This window comes from Orbicella franksi, chromosome 11 (assembly GCF_964199315.1).
Source record: "Orbicella franksi chromosome 11, jaOrbFran1.1, whole genome shotgun sequence".
NCBI classification, from domain to species: Eukaryota; Metazoa; Cnidaria; class Anthozoa; order Scleractinia; family Merulinidae; genus Orbicella; species Orbicella franksi.
Genome location: NC_138155.1, coordinates 15,341,937 through 15,356,900, shown reverse-complemented (window position 1 = coordinate 15,356,900; position 14,964 = coordinate 15,341,937). Strand labels below are relative to the sequence as shown.

The 14,964-nt window shown below is 46.0% G+C and overlaps 1 protein-coding gene and 1 pseudogene across 3 annotated transcripts in view; both read right to left on the bottom strand.

Moving 5' to 3' along the window:
• The window catches only part of LOC145460650 (neuropilin-2-like), an 80,426-nt gene that overhangs the window by 11,914 nt on the left and 53,548 nt on the right, over window positions 1-14,964 (bottom strand). For all 3 annotated transcript variants that reach the window (XM_081445529.1, XM_081445530.1, XM_081445531.1), the window contains 2 exons: window positions 1,406-1,565; window positions 474-811 (listed from right to left, as the gene is read on the bottom strand). In XM_081445529.1, the coding sequence (XP_081301655.1) occupies window positions 474-811; window positions 1,406-1,565 (498 nt within the window). The remainder of the gene's footprint in view (window positions 1-473; window positions 812-1,405; window positions 1,566-14,964) is intronic.
• Window positions 12,539-14,385, bottom strand: LOC145460658 (uncharacterized; annotated as a pseudogene).

Genomic DNA, 14,964 nt, shown 5'->3' with positions numbered 1-14,964 from the left:
CATTGTGCTGTGTTTTTGGCAAGACACTATACTCCCACAGTGCCTCTCTCCACCCAGGTGTACAAATGGGTACAGGCAAATTTAATGCTTAGGGTAACCCTGCAATGAAATAGCATCCCATCCAGGGGGGGGGGGGGGGAGTAGAAATATTCCTGGTCTCTGCATGGTACAGAAACTGGGATAAGCTCTGGCCTGATGGACCACTTGACTCAAATGTAGACTTTTTTTTACACACACTATTGCTAAATTAAATGCTTCTCCTTGAGCTGACTGACTGGAAAAGTATTTACAAAGTCTAAAGTGGGATTAAAACAACACGGCTGTCCTTCATTAATGCATGCTGTAATTAAAATCACTATGGAGCCACCTTAAACTACATGTAGGACTTAAAGAAAGAAATATAGCATTAATTGACTGCTAAGACAACACGTTGTAACATCACCTCTGCATGAACATTCCAGTAAGTCACTCACCTTATATTGACCATTCTCATCAACAAAGCAATGAAACATGTTGATGTCTAAGGCATAGTATAAGTGGTAAGATTCCACATATCTTGATCCAAATCCTTGGGTTGATACCCCAGTGATTTTGCTTGCAAAGATAAAGTCTATCTGAAGATACTGCTGATTTTTAGTGTATTGGTTTTGGATCGAATGGTCGTGAGGACACCAAGCTTTAGAGTTGTAGTACAAACGTCCAAAGTGTGGTTCACTGCCACTTTCATTTGAAGAGGCAGTCATCTGTTCATTTTTGACGAGAGCTCTGTCATGCTGGTATCCCCATTCGACACCAAAAGGAGTCTTGCACTCTGAAAGTAAAATGACAAAAGGCAATTTCAGTGGAGGTAAAACAAATAAAACCAAAAATCAAAGTTACTGGGAGTCAACTCATTCAAATTTGAGTAATGACACCGGCTGTAGTGTAATGTAACCACAGTTATCAAACTACTAAACAACATCGGACTCACATACTCTAAGACTGCTGCAGAATACAATAAGGAAGTTAGAGAAATTCAAGATGATTTTGGTCAGCAATTGCTACTGTGAGAGTCAAAAACTTGCGCAAACTTTGAAAGCACTCATCTATCGCTCACTTACTTACTTACTTGGTTGCTAACCTGTAGTTTTCTAATAATAAATTATTAGATCAACATTTTGTAGTCATAAAGGCAAATTAAAGTTGACATTGGAGCAATACATTTTAATGAAGTGAGACTCAAATCTATACGCGCAGTATTGCTAAGATTCAAAACCCTGCATGACTTAGAGTTATTTACTCCAATAACAGACAGTTTTGATGTAAGGTAAAGTTAAACGTAAAAAGATGGATAAAAAAATATAACTAGGATCAAAAATCACAACATCTGTACAAGTGAATATTGAAACAATGAATGTTCATTTACCCAAGTCTTTTCCATAGAATTCCAGCCGCATGCAAAAACCATATTCTGCTGGATAACAGCCGTGACTTGGTCTTAATCTAAACTTTATGCTGTTGCCAACTGGATGATATGACAAGGGTATTATCTTATTCTTGTCACTGCTACTGTCAAGTCTGAAGAACTGCAATGTAACAATAATGTACCACAATTAGCACACCGGTATTTTGGATATCTTGACAGTCAAATCTCTCTAATACTGTACCAAAGGGATGAAATTAAGTATCTGCATAAATATTAGATATGTTATAGGTATATGGGTCATTGTGAAGGGTGGACTAATATTTTGTCACATTTAAAGTGTTTTCATGGCAAGTGACCCAAGCACTCCTTTGAGGTCCATCTAAGTTGTTTAATAGCCAGTTAACAGGCTTTTTATATTGCATGTCATTCATGAAAAAGAGGAGATTCATTGTACAATCATGCCTCAGTAGAGAAATCAATGGGGGTCTTCAAGGAACTAGTATAGAAATCACAATAATAAATTTAAATTAACTGCAATAACAAACAGTGCTGCAGTTGTACGTGCACGGATTATAGAGGAACAATAATTAAGTCTGATTTAAAGCTGCAAACAGTCAATTGCATTAAGTATGAAATTATCACAGGCTTGTGCATAAAGAGCCTCTCTGAGGCCAAGATATAGTATCCATCCTCTTATTAGAGAAAGTTTCTATAATTTATTCATTAAGTACTGGTAACTGTTTTCAGTAGTAAGGCAACTGGTTTTCACAGCTAGGCAAAACTTTTTGAATTGCACTTCTTTAGAAGAAAACCTTTCCTCTGGATGATCACAACAGGCATGCAAAATCATCCTCAAAGCCAGTCAATAGTCCGGAAGATATTTTAGAGTTCAAATTCATCAGCTTTCATTACCAACTTTAATTTGTTAGTAATAATGCCCTTTCAATATACAGCAATGATAACATGTCTACATTTAAAAGACCACTTAATCAACTATGTCAAGGTCGTAATCTAATGCCACATTGTCAATTCAGTCTGGTGTCTGCTTCATAGAGGTTTTTAACAGTAGAAATTAGCAAAATACAATTTATTTTAGTGCCCACTGACTGCTGAATAGGGGTTTGTTATAAAGGGAAATTTAAGAGGTTAATTTCGGGACTAGGCTAGATTTCCGCTTAACAGAGGGTGTCTGTTTAAAAGAAGTTTCACTGTACAGTGAAACCTTCTGTAACCAACCACCCAAAATGTCAAGCCTAGGTGGTCTGTACGGGAGGTGGTCGCTTAGGAGACCTTAGACCATACTGAGTCAAACGTTTGCCTCATTCAGGGCATATGGTAACTGCAGAGACTTACCAAATCTTTTATCCATGTAAAAAGTCAATTTCGAGAAGTTTTGAGAAGTTTCCGTTTCTTGTAGTACCCAGGAATGTGATTATGTCACAACACCTTATTATCCAGTTTCCGCTCTATTATCTGTCAAGTGGCCACTTATGGGAGGTTGAAAACAAAAGAAAATTTAAAACTTTTAGCTCTACAAGTGGTTGCAGTCGCTTACGAGAGGTTCCAAATATAGTGACTTGATTTGGAAACTTTTGGTATTTTGGAAAACTGATCATTGAGGGAGAGGTGGTCACTCATGAGAGGGCAAGACACAACAGAAAATCATGGACAACCTACATGTATATGTGTGGAATGTTCATTGTAAGCTGACATTTTTATTCTTTTGTACATTTCTTATCCAAGCAAGTCAGTGTTTTTTCCTCCTGGCTATTTCCAAAGATTGGTCTGCAATGCATACTTGTGGGTTTATGCATAAGTTTATTCCATTCAGATATTTTTGTTTTTAAATGTAAGTATCTGGGAAGTAGTATATAGAGGATTAACCAAATACCGTTTCGCAGAGGGAGCTTTATTTCACCTTATCGCAGCCCCCACCATCAAGTCTGGCCCTCACATGCTCGGCCCGGTTGAGCCTGGGGGCTGCGAAACGGTGAAATTCAACTCCCTCTTTGAAACAGTATTTGGTTAATCCCCTATATACTACTTACAACAACAGGGACACCAATTGGAAACAAGTGAGCCCGTTGTTATACCACCCGAGCCGGGATGACTCGAGCGCCAAACAAGTGTGGGTGGCTGATGTGGGGCCGGAAAGAAAGCTGCAGAAAGCATTGTTACGGGGCGTATTGTGGGCAGCACAACTACCAGCTGAAGAAAGGAATGAAAATGCCAGAGCCTTGCAGAGTTTGCGGAGTCGGTCTTCTGTGTGACTACTGTCTCTGCAAGCCCTGCAGCGGTAACGCGCTAAAACAAAGTCTTATCCGCAAACGTGAAAAAGCGAAAAAATTTTTTGAACTTGTTTTGCTCAAGCTGAAAGAAACACATCAGTTAGAGAAATGAAACCTTGGGTTATAACACAAGGAACTATGGCTTACAACAATCAAGAAAGACTGGAAGAACTCGCAAAAATAGATCCCGCGGTTTTGCGTTATTTCGATCAACTTCTTGCAGAAAACGTGCCAGCGGTAAGCAAGGTTGTCCAGAACGTGCTAGAAGAACCAATTTCTCAGGAAACGCAGGCACGGCAGCAAAAGCCACTACTTCCAAAGCCTTACCAGCCAAGAGCCCCTCCATGCCAAAGAAAGTCGAGAAAAGCGCAAGCACTTCTGAGGGAGTACGACCCCTACCCTGCGCGGAAAACTCGAACAGTGACAGACTACCAGAAGGAGATTCTGGATCTGTTCAATAACGCAGAGAAAGAAGGGGAAGAGAGTACAGGCCGGCGTTTCATTCAACGGCGCTTCATCAGAGGTCTGGGGAGAAACCTAACACCAGACTTTATGGCAAAGATACACGAAAGAGTAAGCACGTCATTCTATCTGAGGCACGTTTTCGTGTACCAGTTGCGCAACATTGAGGATGGAACGATTATTGTGTACTACTCGAACCCCAAGGGCTTACAGTGGTTTAACAAACTGGAAGACGCGGAAAAATGGTTCATCCGCCAGGAAGAACTGCGTCTCGACAATGAAAAAGTCGACAGGCCCAACACAAAGTGGGTTTTTGAAAACTTTTTCAATGTTGACGTGAAGGTTGTGCTTGACAGGCAGCCGTTAGTGGGAACAGGGCCTTTGCCTGACTGGCTGCGCAACCCTGCCCATAGCCGGTCGATGGTATCTTTGGACGTGTATAACGACAACCTGTGCCTATGGCGGTGCCTCGCTGTGCACCGAGGGGTGCGCACAGATCGTTGCACAAAAAAAGCCCGAAGACTGGCCCAGAGTTTCTACAAACTTGATGCTATTCCACCAAACTTCAGAAAAATGTCTCTAGATGAGTTGGACAAGGTGGAAGCCCATCTGAACGAGGGCTTGCCAGTCTCATCTTGGCTCGGAATACATGTCTACGAGCCGGAGCATCTTCTAGACGGTGAAGTGGCATGGCATCTCAGAATAAACCCGAACCCCAAACTCAAAAAGATTTTGACGATAGGTGTCTACCAAGGCCATGCTTTCTTGATAAAAGACATCACAAAGCTGGCGAAAACCTATTCATGCAGCCATTGCTGGCAGAGATTCACACAATCTTGTCATCGGCAACGCCACCATCAAACCTGCAAGGGAAACAGTAATCTATTGCCCTGGGACAAAAGTGGAAGCGCCACTGACAGCCTTCAAGAAAGTGATGTACCCCCCGAAGGGCTCACCATCCGTTCAAGCGGTGTTGTGGCTGGAGTGAGAAGCGAAGTACTGGAGAATACACATCCACCACGCAATGCGTGGGCATGGGGGTGAGAGATGGCTAAAGCGGGGAAATGGAAAAATGAAGGCCTCTCCTGTTGACAGGTACAACCACAAAACGAGGACAGTGTTCCAATACCACGGCTGCCCCTACCACGGATGCCGTAAATGTTACCCGCGCTATCGAGAACAAATAATTCTGAATGATGGTAAAACAGCCGAAGAACTGTACCAAGCCACTGTGAACCACACAGCATTTCTGTGAAAGATGGGCTACGAAGTAGTCGAGGCCTGGTCTTGCGAAGTTGGGCATCTGAAGGGGGAACTCCTGAAGGAAACGAAAACGTACCCGCACGCGATAATTTATGATTTCAAGTCGTATGGTGACAAAAACTACCGAAAAGAGCCAACAGGAGCATTGACAATTGAAAACGCCCACATCCCGATCTCGGTCAGCATTGGCGACACCCTCGAAAGAAAGCCCACCCACATCTGCGAAAGAGACCCCACGGAGTTGGTCCGAAAGTTCATGAAAGAGCTGGAGAGATGCGGGAAAAAGATCCAGGACCAGGTGCGTGCGGAGTTCATTCCACAAGACGTGCACCTGCTGCCGAAAGAGCAGTGGGAAAAAACTCGCGAATGGTGCGACCAGGTACCAATATTGGGGTTCAACTCGGGCACCTATGACCTCAGTCTGATCAAAAACTACTTTGCCAGCGTTCTTGCTGAGGAAGAAAAGATCAGGGTCACGAAAAAGGGGAACAAAGTCATGTTCTTGCTCACCAGGGGGGCCCGTTTCCTCGACATCATCAACTATCTGGGACCGGGGACCAGCTATGACAAATGGGTGAAAGCTTACGGATGCAAGACAGTCAAATCGTGGTTACCCTACGAATGGTTCGACACCTACACAAAGCTGGATTACCGCGGGCTCCCAAAATACGAGGCCTGGTATTCAAAGCTGAAGGGCGGCTACGTTCTCACGCGGGAAGAGTGGGAGGGGTGCCAGCGGCTGTTCAAAGAAAAGGGCATGCGCACCTTCAAAGACTGGCTGTGTTACTACAACAATCTTCATGTGGAGCCCGGCCTCGAGGCGCTCGAAAAGATGAGAAACTTTTAAACCGAAAAGGGAATGGACATTCTGAAAGACCTGGTGGGCATGCCAGGGATCAGTTTTCATTATTTGCTCCGTGGGGTGATCGAGCGCGGCGCAGACCTTTATAGCCCTGGCAGAGAGGCTTACAAAATGCTCAAAGGGGCGGTTGTTGGCGGACCGAGCCTGGTTTTCACAAGGTACCACGAAGCGGGCGTCACAGGGATAAGGGCGCACCAGTTCGAAGAACCACGTCTTTGCAAAAAGATTCTCGCTTTCAATGCCAGTGCTCTCTATCTCTCGACCATGCTCAGAGAAATGCCTTGCAGGAAGGAGAAGGTCAAGTACTACGACGATGACTGCCAAGTGGAAGCAGCTGAAGTTCTGATTCACCGGTTGAGAGCTGGGGAGTGGTTCGGCTTTGCCGAAGTCAGCATAGAGATCCCAGAGCATTCCCGGCCAATGTTTGAGGAGATGTGCCCTTTCTTCTACAACAAGCAGGTTCCCGCTGAAGCTGTGCCGGAACACATGAAAGAGTACTTGGCGAGAACGGGCAGCAGCATGGAGACGGGAGAAAGCTTGTGGGGGTGCTGTCCGCAGAACGGCTGCTGGTGTACCCCCCTCTGCTGTTGTGGTACGTGAACCACGGGGCGGTTGTCACGAAAGTTTCCAGAACAATCGAGTACGAGCCGGGCAAGATCTTTCCCTGTTACGTGGAGCAGGTGACGGAGGCGTGCCGGACAGGAGACGCGGACAGCAGCAAGGCAAATGAACATGATCTACATGAAAGACGAGAATGTTGTCGACAGAGCGCTGTGGAGCGCGTATTTTGAAGACCTCAACGAGATCGGAGAGGCCTACGAGCTGGAAAGCCGCAAGCCCCGGATCACGATCAGGCGGCCGTTCCAGATCGGAATCGCTGTCTACCAGCTGGCGAAGCTGCAGATGCTGGAATTCTACTACGACTTTCTCGACAAGTACGTCGACAGAAGAGATTTCAAGCTGATCCAGATGGACACGGACAGCAACTACACGGCAATCTCGGACGAGCGGCTCGAGGACGTCGTTCGGCCAGAGCTGAAGCAAGAATTCGAGGCGGAAAAAATCAGTGGCTGTCTTGGGACAAGTGGAGCGGCCGCACCCCAGGTCTCTTCAAGCTTGAGTGCGAGGGCAGCCGGATGATTGCGCTCTGCTCGAAGTGTTATTACGTCGCCGAAGGAGAGGGCAAAAAAAGAGGTTTAGCACGAAGGGGATGTCAAAGAAGCAGAACGAGATCACATGGCAGCAGTTCGAGGAAGCTTTGGAAGGCAGTAAGGATATGGCGACCAACAGAGGTTTCAGGATGCAGGATGGGCAGATGGTCACTTATGAGCAGCAGAAGCTGGGGCTGAGCGCTTATTACGACAAGCAGTGGGTGCTGCCCAACAGGATACACACCGAACCAATCGAATATCACATCTAGTTCACGTCAGCTGGAGGGAGAGTAGTGTTTGGAGGGACAACGAGCAGTTCTTTACGCACGAAGCCGTGCTTGGGCCTGTCGCGCAGATAGTAGAGAACGGATTGATCCGGTTTGGAAAAAGATCTTTCAATGCCCAAAAATTTCAAAGACCAGATTGTGTCTGTGGCTCTTTTCACGCCACTTTCAAGCTCACCGGGCTGGTAGAGATAACGAACTTGGACAAGAAAGGGGAGGATTTTTTCGTTTTTTCCAACAGGCCTCGTGTAAGGTGTCGACGGCCTCGCATAAACAGATTTTTCTTTGATGGCGACGGCGGGTTTCTTGCCGATAAGGCTTGTGACTTCATTGTTCAGAGCCAAAACAACTTCAGGAAGTCTTTTCACCCAGGCGGTGGACCGCTGGCCCTTAGGGAGAAGCATTTCCACGGCGTACTTGTGGCCGAACAAGCGCTCCGCAAGGGTGCGGTTGAAACTTTCATCAATGGCCTGGTCGTGGTGAATGTCAACGCGCCCGCGCCGGATATACGTTTTGTGGTTGTCAATCACTTTTGTGACAGTGCCCATGAATTCACGCCCGGGGTCAACCTGCAGCATTTCAGGCCATTAAAGAGGCGAGCGCTTGTAAATCTTCTGAAAGGCCTGGGCGACCTCATCAGAATTTTTCGAAGTAAGGGGTTCAGCCTCTGTGTAGCGGCTGGCCATGTCGACAACCGTCAGCGCATATTTGAAAACTTTGCGACCGCAAGGGAGCTTGTCGTGCAGCAGAAAAAGAAGGTCCGCTGATGGACTGTGTTTGGCTTTGGAATGTCGAATTTCGGCCAAGGAATTCGCTTCGGCGTGGGGAGGTATATCTCCCAGAGCGCTTGCCTGATCAGCCACTTTTTTGCACTTTCTTCAGGTACCTTGGCAGCCTCGGCTAATTTTTTGATCGCGGCGATTCCTTTCTAGTAGCCCCCGGGGCCGTAGTATATCTTTGCGAGTTTGGCGTCCATATAAGTAAGGTGTAAAAAGGTTTAAAGGAGCCACACCAAGAGCCAAAAGTCTCAGCAATCTGCAGCTGTTTTTTCTTCCAACTTTTCCACGGCTTGTTTTAAGAAGCTTATCGTTTCGTCCATGTAAGTTTCGTAATTGTAATCCGTGTAAGTGTCAGCAATAAAATTTTCGAAGAACTCAATTTCTTTGCCTTTGACAATCTTATCAGGGTTTTCCGAAATGTACTCAATTGATTTTGGAGCGCATTTCATATAAAGTTGATTTAACTCAGGTAATTCCAATAATTTTTGCAAACCCCACCAAGTTTCTTTGAAATTTTTGAAATTTTTGAAACTTTCGAAACCCTAAAGTTCATTTGCTTTTGGGTTTGCTTTCAATATGGAAGCGTAACACGACTTCTGCAAAGAGTCCATGGTATACAATGATCTTTTTTTCTTCAACACGAAAATGTTCTGCCCAGAGAGTGCCGAAAATTTAAAGGAACCAGAAGGCCGCGTAGCCCAGAGCTACGCCCCAGCACCCACGAACGCAAGTTCACCCTTTTTCTGCTGCTCGCTTGGCTGATAGAAATCTGAGAACTTGGGCTCCTTGCGGGGTACCATCTCTTCGTCAGGATGCACCTGGTTGTAGAGTTTGAAGGCGTAGTCCGTGTTGGTGAAGTTCTGCTTGGCCTGCTCCTTTGTTTGCGCGTTGGTCGCGATCCAATCAAGAAGTTGCATTCAGTCGCGCGTGTATTGGCGTAAGCCACTTGATAATCTTCGAGAGCTTTGTCGTGGCACTTTTTTTCTTCAAGCGCAGCTTTGCCGCCCCCGCCGAGCACCCTTGCCAGATAATTGCCACCGATAAAAGCCGTGGCATTTGACACAGCCCCGCCAACCATAATCGCAATGTTTGCCATAGTTATATATTATTGGAAGCTTTTTTCAAATCATAAGTCATTCCTGTTTTCCTTGAATATTACAAAGTTGTTCGCAATACAGTTGAGAAGGCCATCGAGATGGTTCTTAAACTTTTCTTTGGCGTTTTGATACGCCTCGGCGGCTCGCACTTGACAATCTTGCAAAAACTCCGTGTCTTCTTTTTTATAAACGTTTGCCACGATCCAGGCGTGGTTGAGAACTGTATTCTCGAAAAGCTCAAGAAACTCCTTGAGTGCTTCGTCATAGCTCTTTCCATCTTTTCTCGCGGATCTCGAAACAGCCTCGTGAACGTTGACGCTTGCAATACTTGCCATGACGTAATATAACGGACTTTTATTTCTTCCAAACAAAATAATTTATTTCAAACGCTGCCGGGGAGGATTTTCTGATCCTCGAGGTACTTTTTGAGCGCAATGCTGCCCGCCATGACGGCAGTGAACTTCACGTAATTCATCACGCTGCTGCTGGGATCAGAAGTGAAATTCTCTTTCACAACCTTTTTTGCGGCCCAGCCGATGCCCGCGGCTAATCCCGTGAGAACTGCGGTGTGAATGACGGTCTTGACAAGCTTGTTGTCGGACATGGTGCGTTCAATATAAGTAAAGAACGAAAGTTTAAAACAAAATGAATCTGTCTTGCCCGCTTGCTCTTTATTTCGATTTGGTTGCCTTTCTGGGAATTCCAGGCAAAAACTTTGTTTTGGTGATTCCGCACACAGCACACTTCACGTTTAGAAGTTGCCGGTTGCTTTTTGTAGCAACAATTTTGCTGTTCCTCGGACGTTCGGCGTCACTCGCCCGTCTTTCACACAGTAGACTTCCATCTGAGTATATTTTCATAAGCTTTTCTCCAAACTGTGTTAATTTAATCTGTCTGTTCTTCCTCTTCTTTTGCTGCTGCTTCTTCTCTTCTTCTTAGTATTCATACTAGTCTTCTTCTTACTTCTTCTTGTATTTCTCTTTGCCTTTTTCTTTTTTCTGCGCCCTTATCAGCAAATGTTTCATTGCCAAGTTGCACCACCTTTTTGACAGCATTTGCGGTGAATTAGAGCCACAATACCGTAATTCCGCCAATTGCGGCTGTAGAGATGAGAAGATGCGCAACGGATGGGTTCGACATCGCGATATACTTTACACTCAAAAGTTTAAATCATTTTTCTTAATCCTTTTCGCTGTGTCACGTGAGCAGGTTCTGGCTCAACACTCGCGGGCTCAGGCGCGGGGACCGGCGTTTTAATTTTGTCGAACGCGGGCTCGGCCATTGCCTTGAGCTCTTCACGTTTGTAATAAATCCCGAGCAGTGAAACACCTATGCCGCCAATAGCAATCCATTGGTTGGCACTGAGGCTGCCGCTCTTTGGGCTTTCACCTTCTGTAGTCGGGGCTGGCTCAGGGGCATCTGTGGCGGCTTTCGCCTTATTTTCCACATGATCAACCTCGGCATCTTTCTTCTGTTGTTCCCGTGCCTTTTGCAACCATTTTTCTGGCGGCCACACACTTTGGATTTTTTATGTGTTGCGTGGTTGCAGTCAGAGTTGTCGCTTGCTGTGTGATATCGGCGGCGGGTGCTGCCTGGGTCTCAACCTGAGGCGCCGTGACGACAGGTGCACTCTGCGATTGTTCGGTTGACATTCTGAAGCAAACCGTATTATAAGCAAATGAAAAAAGTTTACTTGTTAACAATTTGACAGCAATCTCTCGGCAGTTGTTATCGAATGCTGGCCAGTTAATCTGAAGTTGCTGATCCGGGTACTTCATCAATGCCCTTAGCGGATAGCCGTGTTCATCATGAGAAGGATGGCTCTGCTCCGGCAACTGTGGACTGAAATCAACATGTTTAGTGGTTATGAACACCGCGTTGGCCGCAGCAAGAAACCGGCCGCACTTCAAAGCAAGGTTGCCGGCCAGATTGGAGAGCTCTTTGTTCAAGATGTAGTCGTTTCTGAGCTCTTTCTGATAAGCGTCTTTGATTTTGACGGTCATTCCGACCACTTTGGTTGCAAGAAAGATAAAGCTGTCAATCAGGCTTTCTGTTGTCTTGGAGCCCACATACGTGTCGTAACGTTTGGTGTATTTCTCGACCTCTTTGTCGCTCAGGCGCTTCACCTGCTCGTGGGTTAGCTGCACTCCGATGCCCTCTTTGGCTTTGCTTGTGGACACCAGCACGGCCAGCTGCTCGCGAAGAGTGGGAATGTCAGGTCCAGCAGTTGGAACAATGCCACCTGCGGGACCACTCGGCTCAAGCTCAGTTTGAAGAAGGTTCATAACTTCTGCTAACGAGGCATCTTCACCAGCCATTGTGCAAGGCTATATACAACTTTCACTTTTTTATTCAAATAACTTTACCCCATACGGGTGGCGAAGCGCGAACACAAGATAAGAGAAGTTTCGCTCTTTCAGCTTTGAAACCAGACCTTTGTACTCATCTGGGGAGAGCTCGCCGGCATAATCATCGAAGATGGCTTTCGTCGTCCTGGCTGAGGGGGTGTAAAAGAGGATGATCGCTGCAATGTTCTCCTGGAAGGAAGATGTTATGCCAGTCAACTTCTGGGTCAGCACCCAAACACTGATGCCCATATGTCGGGCAGAAAAGGCGAGTTTCACCAGCTCGCCTGTACGCCCTTTCATGTCTTTGGAGGCCGCGCAGTCATCGAGGATTATGAGCGTGCTGGTACCCTCAGAAAGCCATCTCACGAGCTTCAACCACTTTTCTATGATGTGCTGATCGCAGACTATTACATCCATTCTTGGATCGTTTTCGCCAATCCAGTGGTAGGTCTTGTTGTGCGTGAACGTTGGGCAGATGAGCATGATGTAGTCGAACTTTCTGCATAACGGGCCATAGAGCTGGTCCACCACAAACCTCGATTTGCCAGAATTAGTCGGCCCCACGATGAGAGCGTTGAAGGGTATCTTAGTCGGGTCCATGTTCATATTCAATCTTGTACAGATTCCATCTGTCTGTCCATAAGGTTCAACTGGTAGTCGGAGATGACGAACACATGGCATTTCACGTCCCCTGAGCCTTCTTTTTTCTGCTCAATTTCCAGCTGGACCCCGTCCGTAATGTTCACAATCCGCATGCTGCTGCTGTGCATTTCTTGGTTAACCATGGAGCGCATATCAATAACAAGCCCGAACTTATCGTCGGTGTAAAACTTTGTCATATTCATGTGCTCCGTTTTATTTTTTTCTTTCACAAACAAGTTGCGGGCCTCTTCCCACATGTCCTTGCCTTCGATGCCGTCATTGTAAAGCATGTTGGGTGAGCCGTTTACCGAGACACTGACGTTCGTCAGATCAGGGAAGATGAATTTTTCTGAATCTCTGTTGCCAGGAGTATACGGCTCTACAAACAGTAGGAGGGCTTTTAGCGACCTTTGGGCATTGACTTTGATGGTGATCCTCGGGTCAATGGCTTTTTTGAAGGCCACCTCTTTGTCATAGATCATGCGGTCGTAAAGGAACTCTTTGCTGCTGGAGTAAACGCTCCGCACCTCATCTGCCAGTCTTGCTGCAGATCATTTTGTACTTGAGCTGGATGTTGGTCAGCTTGTATTTCAGCTTGGAGTCTCCTCTGACCATGTGTTTTGCTTCGGCAAGTTGCACTTCAAACATGAGGTTGTTGTAAAGGGCCTGGGGGTAGAAAACGCCGTGGTCGGTTAAGATCTGATGGTCCAGCCTGATCCTGTACTTTTTTCCGTAAACCTCGTTCAGCTTGTTTTCAGCGTCGACGCCCGAGGTTTTCTTGTCTCCCACGTCTGAGCGGATCTTGAACAGATCCTCACTCTTAATCCCTTCGAGAATCCTGTTGTCTCGCTCTTCCTGCGAAAGAAAAAGGTCTTCAAAAGTTTTGTAGATGTCGTACCCAACCGTGTCTTGCAGGGTTGTTCCCACAAACTTCACAACCAGCCTGTCAATGAGCACCTGCGTGACGTTCTTGACAAGTTGTTGGCGTTCCCTCCAGAAAGGTCAATGTCAAAGACAAGCGCTAGCGAGCCTGGCACCAGAACCTCGTTCTCGTTCAGCTTGGGCACATAAACGTACAGCTTATTGCCGGGGTTGGCTTCAGAGGGGTTAAAGGTGATTCGTTTGACCGCATGCTTGGCCTTCATGGCGTGTACGGTCTTTTCGCTGTATGTTGGGCGAAGGTTCTCCAGCACCTCTGTCATTGTGTATAAAACACCGGCGATAATTTTTTAATTTAAAAAATAACAGGCTTGAAATATATCGCTATGGCGGAAGGCGGTGGCGAATTTGGTTACAAAGACCCGGAACTTGACAATCGGCTTGACCACGACTCTGAGGATGGCGAACAAGAGGTTGACACAACCCATCCTTTCCAGCCAGGAGCGGCGTCCACTCCCTACCAACCTGGCGACCCCTACCACGGGGGTGAACAAACGGAAATGAGTACTTTTCCTCACGAGAAGTCCGGCCTGCCTGACACTTCTTATCAGGAAGAAATCCCTTTGCTCGGGGATTTTATACATCCTGATGAAGATAATGACATGATTGAAGAAGGTTGGGAAAATATCAAAAAAGCATACCCGAATGCAAACAGAGCAAAATTAGGTCCAATCAAATTGGGTAAAGAAAAAGGGAATCTAACTTTGCATGTTGTAAAGCCAGGAAAAAAAGAGTACAGACTTTTCCAGAAAGACGGCGTGACTCTTCAAAAATCTTTCATAAAAATGAAAGAAACAGCTCTGGGGCGTAAAGCTGAAGTCATCATTGTAGAAGACCAGGATACTATCAGAGAAATGAAACAAAGACTGGCAGAAGCTGAAAACCAACTACAACAGGTGGAAACACTCCTCAAAAAGAGAAGAAGAAAAGAAAGAAGTGGAAGCCCTGAAACATAAAATCGAGCAAACCGACGCTAAGATTGATGCCATTCAGGATGAACAAGGTTCGAACCTTGAAAGTGAAGCAGAGCTGCGTAGGCTCAAAGAACTGAAAAAGAACTATCAAACCAATCTCGAAAACAAGAAAAAAGAATTGGACTCACCAACAAAAAAAGCAAAAAACAGAGAAAAGGAACAAGCCAAGGTTGACAAACTCAGGGCCAGCCTCGCAGCAAAAGAAAGCGAATCGAACGCTACGGAAGAAAGGTACAACCAAACAAAACCGTTTGACGCCCTGAAAGAGCAGGAAAGCGAGCTGCAGTGCCAAAACGAGGAAGACCAGGTGATCATCCAAGATGAGAATGCCTCGCCCTCCGAAAAAGAAGCCGCAGAAGACAGAGTGGCAGAAAGAAACGAGGAGATCGCGCGTTTGCAAACTCAGATCGCGGAAAGGGAAAGGGGGCGGCCTCTCTTGGAAAGGGTAAAAGATATCTTCAAAAAACATG